The following is a 12,750-nucleotide window of genomic DNA, read 5'->3' on the forward strand; positions in this document are numbered from 1 at the left end:
CACGTCTCTCCTTACTTCTCATTCTCATTCAAATGACTTTTCTGCTGAACGTGTCACTTGGGATAGTGAAGCTTCCATCTATATGGCATATTCTTCCATCGGAAAACTTCATCTTTAGCTTTGCTGCATGTTTTGCAGAGAAGACCTTTCTCACCCAATTTCAGCACTTGTTCTTCTATGTGCACATACTCTGAGAGCTATTCCGTTTTAAAAGAACCATATTTCTTTTTTATTTTGCATTGTTGAGTGGCTCTGCCACAGCCCGGTCTTTTCGATATGATAAAGGTTTGGCAGCAGCTGTATTATGCCCAGACACACCAAAAAGAAATACACAAATGTTAATGAGCGGTTGAAAAAGCTCTCAGAGGACTATGAAAACCCGGAAGACCTTAATTCTAGCCTGATTTAGCCATTCCATTACCACTTTTGATTTGTTTTTGGGGTCGTTGTCCTGTTAGAACACCCAACTGCACCCAAGCCCCAATCTTCGGGCTGATGACTTTAGGTTATCTTGAAGAATTTGAAGGTAATCCTTCTTAATTATCCCATTTACTCTCTGTAAAGCACCAGTTCCATTGTTAGCAAAACAGCCCCACAGCATAGTACTACCACGATGGAGTTCTTGGGGTTAAAGGCCTCACCTTTTCTCCTCCAAACATATTGCTGGGCACTGTGGCCAAACAGCTCGGTTTTTGTTTCGTCTGACCACAGAACTTTCCTCCAGAAGGTCTTATCTGTGACCATGTGATTAGCAGCAAACTTCAGTCGAGCCTTAAGGTGCCACTTTTGGAGCAAGGGCTTCCTTCTTGCACGGCAGCCTCTCAGTCCATGAAGATGCAAAACACGCTTGACTGGGGACACTGACACCTGTGTTCCAGCAGCTTCTAATTCTTGGCAGATTCTTGGGTTGAATCTTCACCCTACTGGCCAATTTTCTCTCAGCATCAGGTGATATCTTGCGTTTTCTTCTTGATTGTGGCAGTGACTAAACAATGCCATGCACATTTACACTTACAAACAATAGTTTGAACTGTTGCTCCTGGGACCTACAGCGGCTTTGAAATGGCTCCGAGCGACTTTCCTGCCTTGTTCAAGTCAAGGATTCGCTTTTTTAAAATCCATGCTGAGCTACTTTGACTTTCCCATTATAGCGTTTGTGGGTGTTTGCATCCCATGAGCACTATTTAAATGGCCTCAGAGAAGTCCCCAGCTGTAGTCACTCATAATCACTCACAAGAAGTTAAGAGCCCATGCTATGAAGCTCATTTCACTGACACAACTTTCCAAGTCACCAAAATTGCTAATTCGTGTTGCTGTATGTATATTTTTGACCCATCAGATTTTATCACTTTTTCTCTTAACCCATAATAAAGTCATAAAAGAACTAAACTTCATGAATGTTTCTTGGGTTTATTCTGTATTACTATTATACATATATGTGTAGTAATTCATTTCTTTGTTAAATCATGAAAAGTCTTTCTATTGTTCGGCTCGAGGTCATAAACTGCCGCCTAGTCCACTCTCACAAGGACGTATCCAAGGATTGTTTATGCTACATCTCACCCAGTATCGGGCTGTGAGGGTTGTTGACCGGGACGCAGCAAGGACTGGGAATATCTGCCATTTCCAGCAACGGGGCCAATAACAAAGATGTTGTTTCTGCCACTTCCATAACACTCGTGACGCACTTCGGGCTTCTTTATGTAATTGTTATATGATTGTTAGGTCAAATGAAGGTGTGATTGTTTTTATCCAAATGCCTTAAAGCCGTACGCAAAATACTGTTCGAGAGGATACTTTTGAAGACATCCTCCCTTAAGGTTCTTATCTGTGATCCAATCTATTTAATTAAATGTCAATAATTGGATAAGATGTCTGCCTGCAGGTATTGATAATTACAAAGAAGAGTAATTATTAATGAACCTATCAATGTTTTTGTGACAAAGAAGTATCTGTTCCAACCACTATCAGTAAAAAATCTGAGTTGTAGAAATAACTGGAAACTCAAGAGAGCCATGACATTATGTTCTTTACAAGTGTATGTAAACTTCTGACCACAACTTGCTTGGCAGTTACGAGGAATTGATTCATTTGATCTGAGGACTGTGAGCTGGACAAGCTAACCACTCTGTCACTCTATCACCACAACAAATAGTATATTTATATTTTAATGACCAAATGAGTCGAGCTTTGGGAGCATTCTAATACATTTTTTTTACTTTTTTTTTTTACCTTGAACGCTGTTTATGAGATTGGAATGATAATTTCCCTCTAATATATTCGGAATGTGAATTTCCAAGCAATTTCTGCAGAATTGTGGTATCGTAACAAAATAAACATACAATGCCTCATCATTAGAATAACCTACCCCTTAAGTTGAATATTGAGACTGCTAACCAGTAGCTGGTGTTTTTCCATTTCCTTGCTCTGCTGACTACGCATGCTGGTAAGTTGAGTCTGCAATTTATCTGACTCATTCTGTAAGGGGAGAAACAAAATCCGAAGTGAGAATTCCTATTCAATAAATCCCTAGATATTTGCAGCAATTACCACGATGTTGGTGCCCTATGGGGGCTCACAAAAACAACAGTGTAGCATATAGACATTAAAACGATCATCCAGTCATTTTCATGATGGCCTTCTAATTCCATGAAATATGTTCATATACCTCTACCTCTACACACACGTGTAGGACCCATTGTGGTTGCTCATCTTCATCTATATCAAACGACAATTGTGTTAGAAAGGTTTGTTAAAATGTGCCAGTGCACAACCATGTACTTATCACTGGGTGAATGTACATTGTGGTCAAGAGTAAAGAAAGGGTTTGTGTTTTCTGCAGTTGTGGTTAAAGTATGATCTTACCTGTAAGATCTCAATGCGAGCCTGCAGCTGCAGACGATCTTCTAGGTCTCCACACTGCTCTTCTAGGCTCAGAATCTGCTCTTGCAATTGATTCCTTTCTAGTTCCAGCTCCTCCACGACAGTTCGTAAACCGTCTATAATAATCAGGGGAGAAAAAGAGCAAATACATAGGTACAATATGTTGGAAAATAAACATTATGAAAAGATTTGATGAACCCAAAAATAATGTTGTTAAAAAGACTGAATTAATTGACAGAACAAAACCATTTCCTATTTGCAAAGTAGGGCTTAACAATATTAGGAAAAATCAGAAATTTCGATTTTTGATATATGCAGTAATCCCTTGATATTACGGATGATGTAGACCAGACATAACCACGATAATTGAAAAACTGCGGAGTAGAATCACCCCTATTATTGCGACTGTACTCTGTGTTTTTGCATACAAACAAAAATGCAAGTACCATTACCAAGAAGTATATTTATCAAATGTTACAATTATAGGCATATGAGAAGACTTTAATGTATATCTAAATTTAATCTATATATTTAAAATAATGTAAATACTGAAAGTACTGTGCTCACACTCAGAATAGGTCCTCTCCACATAATTTAAATAAAACAAACAGGTTATTGGGAGCTTTAGCACAAGTTTTTTTCATCAGATTCGAGGGTGCATTAGATCATCGATGGAATCTTCAGGAGGCACCGTAGGGGAGTTTTTCAGAAGATTTTATGGGATGTTTGCAATGCACAAGGAAGATGTTGATTGATGGGCAGTCGTGACTGCTCTTTCTTTTTTTTGGTACCAATGTGCTTTTTTAAGAAGGACATGAGAACATCAAGAAAAATGGCATATGACCATGTCGTAATCAATCTCTGGGACACTTTGTTTCAAACTGTGAGCCATATTGAAAGTTTCTTATCGATTGCTTAAAGTGCTAAGACCAAGATCTTCATATTTATTCCCGACATTGTTGTTGTTGACATTTTTGGGAGAAATTAAACTTCCACTTCGCCCAGTCCAGTCACTTTACTTGCCCAGAGAGCTCTATTTTCGGATAAAGGGGGAGGCGTCCGCCGTAACATCCCAAGAAACTTGTACTTTCAGTAACACAAAGTGCCGCCAGAGACTTACATCCTGCACTGCCAGACATGTACCCCTGCTGAAGCTAGTATACATCCAGGCCTGCCTGCGGTTCCCTAGAGAGCATTTGGATTATCCAGAAGAGGACTGGGAGAATGTGTTATGGTCAGATGAGACCAAAATAGAACTCTTTGGTAGAAACAAAGGTTCTCGTGTTTGGAGGAGAAGGGATACGGAATTGCATCCGAACAACAGCATACCCATTGTGAAGCATGGGGGTGGAAACATAATGCTTTGGGGGTGTTTTTCTGAAAATGGACCAGGACGACTGATCTGTGTGAAGGACAGAATGAATGGGGCCATGTATCAAGAGATTTTGACTCTGAGTGAAGATCTCCTTCCATTAGAAAAGGACATTGAATATGAGATGGGGCTGGATCTTTCAGCGTGACAATGATCCCAAACACAGCCAGGGCAACAAAGGAGTGGCTTCGTAAGAAGCATTTCAAGGCCCTGGAGTGACCTAGCCAGTCTCCAGAAAATCTATGGAGGGAGTTGAAAGTCTGTGTTGCCCAACGACAGCCCCAAAACATCACTACTCTAGAGGAGATCTGCATGAAGAAGTAGGCCAAAATACCAGCAAGTGTGTGTGAAAAGCTTGTGAGGAGTTACAGAAAACGTTTGGCCTCCGTTATTGCCAACAAAAGGTACATAACAAAATATTGAGATGAACTTTAGGTATTGACCAAATACTTATTTTTCTGCCATGATTTGCAAATAAATTATTTGAAAACCAAACATTGTGATTTTCTGTGTGGTTATTCCACATTCTGTCTCTCATGGTACAGGTTTACCCATGTTGACAAATACAGGCCACTCTAATATTTTCAAGTAGGATAACTTGCACAATTGGTGGCTGACTAAATACTTATTTGTCCCACTGTATATCCCACCTTAGCCAAGTTGCTACAAAATGTAATTTGGCAATTTGCACTATAAACTATGAATAAATATGTAAATAAAGAAAACAACATAAATGCATTCTTACCACAGGTGGGAGCTAGCTTTCAACATTTAACAATAATGACCCCAGTAAACTAGTCAGTTCAACCAGCATGCACGTTGAATACAAAAACTGTACATGGATGAAAATGCAAAAACATGAATATGAATGCTCAGATAAGCCTGATGCATGCCAAAACATTATATATTTCAGTACAAAGAGATGGAGGCGTACCAGATTGTCCATTTGTCATAGAAATAACATTATTTAAATGTGTGACAACGTGGGGTTGATACATTCAATGGTTTGATTTTGGTAGTTGGAAAAGAAAAGTTTTGACATTTTTAAAACAAACGTATTGTGTAATACTACAGTTTTGTTTAGCAAGTGTTGGGTTTATTCTGTATTACTATTATAAATATAGTTGTATTAAGTCATTTCTTTGTTAAATCATTCTCTTATTATTCTCAGTGTTGCGAGGTCACCAATAACTGCCAAGTCATCTTTAACCTGGACTGCCTGTTCCAGGATGTTTATACAAACAATTCACCCAATCTGAGTCTTCGAGATTCGGTGGTCCCTTTTGTAACGAGGCCAGGGCTATTCGGCCAATAACAAGAATGTTGCTTCTGTTATTTACAACATAGCGACTATACCTCGTGACGCACTTCGGGTTTTTCTTTATGTAATTGTTATATGATTCTTAGGTCAAGGGAAGGCATAATTGTTCTAATCCAAATGTTGTTTGGTCTAGTCTCCTGCCTTGTTATTGGTAAAATACTTTGATTGTTATTGTAGTTCCAGATGTTGTTTTTACTCATACGTGATGAAATGATCAACAACTCTGTAAATTGTTTTGATTCATGGCAATAAGAGTCGTACGAAAATGTCTATTCGAGGAGACGTTCTGAAGTTGTAGGAGAAACTCTGGCTTGTTGAATCTCCCCTCTGAGGTTTTATCTGAAACATGGGGAGCATAGAGTCCATTTGATTTAGTGTATATGTGTATGTGTGACTGGGGGATAAAAAAACAATCTAAAAAAGCAATTTTAGAAAATTATTTTAAAATGAAAAATGTGTATATAATGGATGTAGAAAACCAAAACGTCAACCAAGACTTGAGGGCAATCAGGTAGGTGCATGCTGGCGTAAACTGTCTAGCGATTCTCCCACCTGTGCCAGGAGTACTGTACTCAGGCCACCAACCTCCCATGCTTTCCCCCTCCATTGGAGTTGTGCTCTCTGAGGTGCTTTTGTAGTCCAGGAATGGTGATTTTCCATCAAATTCAAAATCCTCCTGAAGGTAAGAACAGATACTCAAATGGTTGTGTAATAACTATGATTTGGAAATATTGTTTTTGGAATAGTAGTAAAAAAACTTTATTGGAGATATTTTTATGAAGGTGTTGGTGAGACAAATTTGCCCAAAATGGAGCACATTGTGAAGACAATAGAAAATGGACAGTAGTTTAAGCTTTACTGGAGGTTGAAAATGGGCGATTAGGAGCATTTAAAAGCAGGTAAGGCTACTAGCGTATTTTGATTTAATAGAACAGTCATTATTGCATATACAGTGTTCCCTCGCTACTTCGCGCTTCAGCTATCGCGGACTCAGAGGTTCGCGGATTTCTTTCAGGAAAAAAATAAATAAAAAATTTAAAGATATTAAGTTAAAATTATAAATCACATCATTTTACAAGAGGTGGAAACAAAATACTCTATAAGAAGTAGTAATTGCATCAAAAAAAGGCCAAATAAATGGTCAATAACACGGTGAGAGTTCAGGAATCGCATTGTTGACGTCATGGCTGTTCTAGGCGCATCTTCACCGCCCAAAAAAACAATGTTCACAACTCCCAATAACGATGTTTCTTACGTGCAAAAAACTGCAGAAGATCCTCCATACGGACTACTATGATGTTTTTGCTTGGTGGTGCTTTTGTGCACGTGTTAGAGGTTTCTTTAAGCATTTTTGAAGGGGCACCCCTACTTCGCGGAAATGCACTTATTGCAGGGGGTCCCGGTCCCCATTAACCACGATAAGCGAGGGAACACTGTACTGCATGTATATACAGACGCTCCCCTACTTACGAACAAGTTAGGTTCCTGAGCGCTTGTTCATAAGTTGAAAGTCTTCATAAGTTGAAATTGCTCTAATTGAAGTTGATTCAGTGTTATATTTTGTATTATAATTTATGTTTAAGGCCTATATAAGTACAGTGTTTCCTCGGTTATCGCGGTTAATGGGGACCGGGACCACCCGCAATAAGTGCATTTCCGCGAAGTAAGGGTGCCCCTTCAAAAATGCTTAAAGAAACGTATAACACGTGCACAAAACCACCACCAGGCTAATATGCTGTTCATTCAGGTGTTTTATTCCACATCAGACTGCAGGTGTTACAAAACAAATCAAATACAGTATATATATATACAGTAAAAAAACAGTAAAAAACTGCAAATGTAATGAATGTAAACTTTTATTCAGAAAACTCAGAAATTCAAAAACATCATAGCAGTCCGGATGGATCTTCCGCAGTTATTTTGCGCGTAAGAAACATCGTTATAGGGAGTTGTGAACGTTGTTTTTTTTGGTCGGTGAAGATGCGCCTGTAAACAGCCATGACGTCATCGATGCGATTGCTGAACTCGAAGGCCCTCACCATGTTATCGTCCATTTCTTTGGCTTTTTTGGAGGTCTTTGGCAGCATTGAAGAGGTCCTGCAAATTATGCAAAGTAAGGCCACCTTCATCAGCTTCGTCACCCTCGTTGTCGGCAGCAGGCTCCTCTTCCTCCTCACTCGCCGACTTGGTCATCTCCTGTAGGTCCTCCTCTGTCAGTGGGCCTGAGTGACAGTCGATGAGATTTGTAATCTCATCAGCCGTCATATCCGAGAAGCCTTCAGTCTGCACCAACCGAGCCAGCCTGACAGCCTATTTCCTGCTCTCAACCTGTCCAATAAACTCACTTTTTCGGTAATTGTCAACATCTTTTACTTCTTCTTCGTTCACTAGATGCACCAGGGATGGAGAGCGTTTGGGAGGCATCACGAAGGGCTTCACAAAACTTTTACGCTTAGCTTTAGCTTGGCGAGAAGCGTGCTGTATGCTAGCACGAGATAAGCGTTGACTGAAAATGGGCATCGGGAGAAGCTTGCGCTTCCGTGGTGAATGGGCCAATGGGGAGTCGAATATTCATTGAGGATTCAGCTGGCCAATCAGCTTGCGTTTATGCCCGTGATGACCCGTGATGCTTTGCGCATACGTGCATTCTTTGGGTTAGAACATTTTGTAAAATGATGCAATAACTAATTCTAATTGAATATTTTGTTTCCACATCTTGTAAAATGATGTAATTTATAATTTTAATTTAATATCTTTAATATTTTTTTTCCTGAAAAAAATCCGCGAAGCTCTGAGTCCGCGGTAGCTGAAGCGCGAAGTAGCGAGGGAACACTGTATATTGAAGGTTTATATAATTGCATTTGTAAGTTTAAGGCTTGTATAAGTAACCAGCATTGGTTTGTACTGAAAAAAACATTTAATAAAATAGAGAGAATACATACAGAGCTGTATACATACATTAGAGATGGAGAGAGATTTACGACAAACTGGCCGAAAGAAGCTATCTAATGACGATTGCAGTTTTCTTTTTTTCATCATAAATGCGGTAGCACTGAATGGCATCATTCAATTGATTTCCAACCTTTGTGGAACGTTCAATATTCGGGTCCTGCTGCTCGATCTTTCTGTTTATAAATGGTACTGACGGTCAAACGATTCAAGTTGTATTCCCGTGCAACGCTAACCACTTTCTTATGCGCATCAAGCTTCTTTGTTATTGCCACTTTCATTTTAAATTAAATGGCTGTCCTCTTCCTTGCACCTTCCTCAATAGGAGCTTTTCACCAACCATATTGAATAAAGAATGCGCGAGATATTGAATGACAGAAATGAAAAAGGTTCTTTGCGCACTGGAGATACGTCACACACTTCCGCATTGCACCGTACTGGGCAGAGGAAAGTAGATGTTGGGTGAGCTAAGCTCACAGCGCCAGGCGTACTTATTAGCGGCAGAAAGAAGTACTTTGCAATGCAAATGCATTTTGCAGAAATGTTCGTATGTACAGTTTGTTTGTAACTTGAAAGTTCGTAAGTTGAATGTTCCTAAGTTGAACGTTCGTAAGTTGAAAGTTCTTAAGTTGAAAGTTCTTAAGTTGAAAGTTGTAAATTAGTAAGTAGGGGAGTATCTGTGCGCACAAGCACACACACACACACACACACACACACACACACACACACAACCACACACACACACCCACACACACACACACATATATAGAAAATAATGATAACTGTTAAAATGTGTGGTTGGGAATAACTTGTTCAGGATTTTATCAATTTTCTCTCTGTTCATTCATTATGCTGCATGTGCCTACCTGTAGACTTCTTTGGACCGGGACAGCCTGGTTCCTGGCTCTTTGTTGACGGAGCCCCTGAGCTTGAGCCAGCTCCTCCTCCAACTCCTGTTGCCGAGTGGCCAGTGCTGGATCGAAGCAGCCAGGAAAGAACCAGTCATCCTCAATCAGTTTTGTGCCACAGGTATATGGATTGTTTAGGTTGGATTGGGGAAGTAAGCATGGATGGAAAATGGTATGAACAGGATAAAACAGTAGATAAGACAGGAAAATGTTTAGAGTTCAGTTAAGTGCTAAAGATGCCTTTAGATGTAGTAGAGTAGTGAGAAAAAGGCTTAAAAGTAATCAAAATTAAGGCACAGCAAGTGATAGCGATAACTAAACACAATAAACAGGGTGAAGAATCAATGAACAACACAAAGATGAGAAGCAAAAAGAAAATAAGGACACCGTTATTGAAATATTGTGGTCAGAGGTTGTATGTGTATCCGTTAGAAAGAAAAAGGGGCTGCTTTCAATATTTGGGAAAAGGGAAAATTGAATTTAGAAAGCTGCAACGAATAAATTTTTAAAATGTAGGACAGGAGAAAATCGAATTAAGAAAGATTCAACTAATACTTAAAAAAACACCCCAGAAACACAACACCATCAACATTACTGAATTCAGTACGATTCTTTTAAATTACCGTTGTAATTTAAAGTTTCACTTTGCAAGAGAGGCCAAAGGATCCTCTGTATGTTTTTAATATTATTCTAGTTTTACTCATGTACAAAACGTGTTCCCATCTGCTTTGTGACAATGGGCATACAGAAATAATAGAAAGAAGATGGAGATCAAAATGAAACAAGGAGTGATCATAAAATAATACAAAGGTTATTTTATTATCAGCAGCATATCCAAGAAACAACAGATACCTAAGGTGAAACAGAAGGGTGACTCGTCATTTACTGATATATGCAAGCACTACCTTAACCTGTCGTCCGTAACCACTTTGCGTTACATCATGTTTTTTAACAGTAAGTAAAAAAAAAAATCATAAAAATCTCAAAATTCACAATGAAGCTTGCAAGCGGCAGACAGCAAGGTGTTTTCCACTCGCAAGCTTCATTGTGAATTTTGACATTTTTATGAAAAACACCTTGCAGTCTTCCGCTTGCCACTAAGAAAATGGCGGAGACAGGTGACTGTCACTCAGCTCAGCACTGAGAAAGAAAAATAGCAGGAACCTTTCTGAGCAGACTGCACGGCAAGGAGCCTGTGTGGGTGGATTATTTTCAGATATACGAGCCCAAGGCGACCTTACGGCTGAAAACGTGGCCCTTATTTGAAAATACAGTTTGCACTGTGGAATGAATGACGGGGGCCTCGAAGTTGATGGTGGAATTTCCCAGAAGGTACAAGCTTGGAGTGACGTTACGGCGTATGCTGTCGCCCTTGAAAATAGATCCCTCTGGATGACTAAGACTACTGGAGGCCACAGAGGCGCAAAGTGGAAGTTCGGTCTTCCATTTAAGTGTGGGTAGCAGGCTGACGACGATGCTCCTACTTGAAAATAGAGCTCTTGGGATGGTGGAGTGAAGTTGATGTTTAATTTCCACCAACACATGACACCAAACAATGACAGCAATAAAGATGAAGATTGTGGTATTGGTACTTCCAGGACTCGCTGGAATTTTTCAATATGCAAGAACTTGTCCTACGGCGCCTCCTGAAGATCCCATGCATGATCCAGTGCTTCTCGAATTTGACAAAAGAGACTTGGACTAAAGCTCCTAATAATCTTTTTTTTTAAGAACTAAAATATTTACAATGTTTATATATAGATTATATTTAGATAAGGCGTCACGGCAATTGAGTGGTTAACATGTCAGCCTCACAGTCCTGGGATTCTGTGTTCAAATCCAGGTCAGTCCATCTGTGTGGAGTTTGCGTTTTCTCCACTGCCTGTGTGGGTTTCCTCTGGGTAGTTTCCCCCCACATTCCAAAGACATGCATGGTAGGCTGGTTGGACACTAAATTGTCCAAAGGTATGGTGTGAGCTTGAATGATTGTCTGTCTCCTTGTGCCTTGCAATCGGCTGGCCACCGATTCAGGATGTCCACCCCCTTTGGCCCGAAAATTAGCTGGGATGGGCACCAGCACCCCCTGCGACCCTTCTGATGATAAAGCAGTTCAGAAAATTAATGGATGAATATATTTAGATAATACATTAGTTATTTCTTATACTTAAAGCTGTAATGTTTAAAAAATTCACTTCCGGATAATTTTACTTATGTGCTTATTTCTGTATACACGCAAAAATGTGGTATGTTAGTAATAATAGGGGTGATCCTACTTTGCGTTTTTTCAATTATCATGGCCATTATCTACATTACATTATCTGTGATACTCGAGGGATTACTGTAGACCTGGTGTGGGCAGTTAGTCCAAAAAGGGCCACAGTGGGTGCAGGTTTTTAGCCCAACCGAATCATAGAGAACTTTTCACGAACCCAATGTCTTAAACAAAAAAGCAGTCTATTGTAGTCAGGTGCTGCTTGTTTGAGCAGAAAGCTCATTGGTTAAACTGCCTGTGTTGCATTGGTTGGAACTAAGGCCAGGACCCACTGCTGTCCTTTGTGGACTGTGCCCGTTATAGACACTCGATTGAACAACCATCCTTTGCCGACTCTAGGGCCGACAAAAGTACATCGGTTCAAGAGTCACTCTCTATTCAAGCACCCAAGCTATCGAATGGGTTTGCAATGGAAATTATAGTGGCTTCCTCGATAGCAGGGAAATATATTTTTATTTTTACATATTGGTATTGAGCTGATCTTATTTGTAAGCTTCTATTTCTTCACTTACATCATTGTTGTTTGAGTGGCTACTTAGTGACAAAGTCTTTGTATGGTGTATGCACTGACCTGCTTTGGGAGCACAAAGTGGGTCGATTGGAAGTAACAGACAATACAGGCTGGCTTTACTGCGACATATCAGAAGGGCGATCTATTTGCCAGATGTACATATCTGTTCTACCAAAATCATAGTTATTACTACTATTTTCTTTTTAAATAATTTCAAATTGACGACAAAATCTGAGAAGCCTTATTCTAAAAAAGAAAGTCAAAACAGTGAGTGTAGAAAAATAAATACTGGGGAGTGAGTAGGAAGGCACACTAAAACTAAGATACAAATATGTAATGTACCACTGTACTGGCTGCACTTCACCCCAATAAGGAAACATTCTGGGAAACTGTAGCCAGTACAGGCAATAAAAGCTGCACAAAATCTCATGAAGAGCCTGTATGCACAAAACTGATGGGAAACTGTTCTGTGTGGCTACTCCAATCCATGGAGCAGGAGCTGGAGAGAAGTGGGGCCAGTGGTCCTCAAGATGG

The 12,750-nt window shown here is 39.8% G+C and overlaps 1 protein-coding gene across 5 annotated transcripts in view; it reads right to left on the reverse strand.

Moving 5' to 3' along the window:
- The window catches only part of LOC144193840 (uncharacterized), a 51,697-nt gene that overhangs the window by 11,818 nt on the left and 27,129 nt on the right, over positions 1-12,750 (reverse strand). For 3 of the 5 annotated variants that reach the window (XM_077712410.1, XM_077712414.1, XM_077712413.1), the window contains 4 exons: positions 9,392-9,498; positions 6,129-6,252; positions 2,866-2,999; positions 2,369-2,478 (listed from right to left, as the gene is read on the reverse strand). In XM_077712410.1, coding sequence (XP_077568536.1) covers positions 2,369-2,478; positions 2,866-2,999; positions 6,129-6,252; positions 9,392-9,498 — 475 coding nt within the window. The remainder of the gene's footprint in view (positions 1-2,368; positions 2,479-2,865; positions 3,000-6,128; positions 6,253-9,391; positions 9,499-12,750) is intronic. The other 2 variants (XM_077712411.1, XM_077712412.1) reach the window with 2 other exon arrangements.

Source organism: Stigmatopora nigra, chromosome 3, assembly GCF_051989575.1.
Source record: "Stigmatopora nigra isolate UIUO_SnigA chromosome 3, RoL_Snig_1.1, whole genome shotgun sequence".
Classification (NCBI taxonomy): Eukaryota; Metazoa; Chordata; class Actinopteri; order Syngnathiformes; family Syngnathidae; genus Stigmatopora; species Stigmatopora nigra.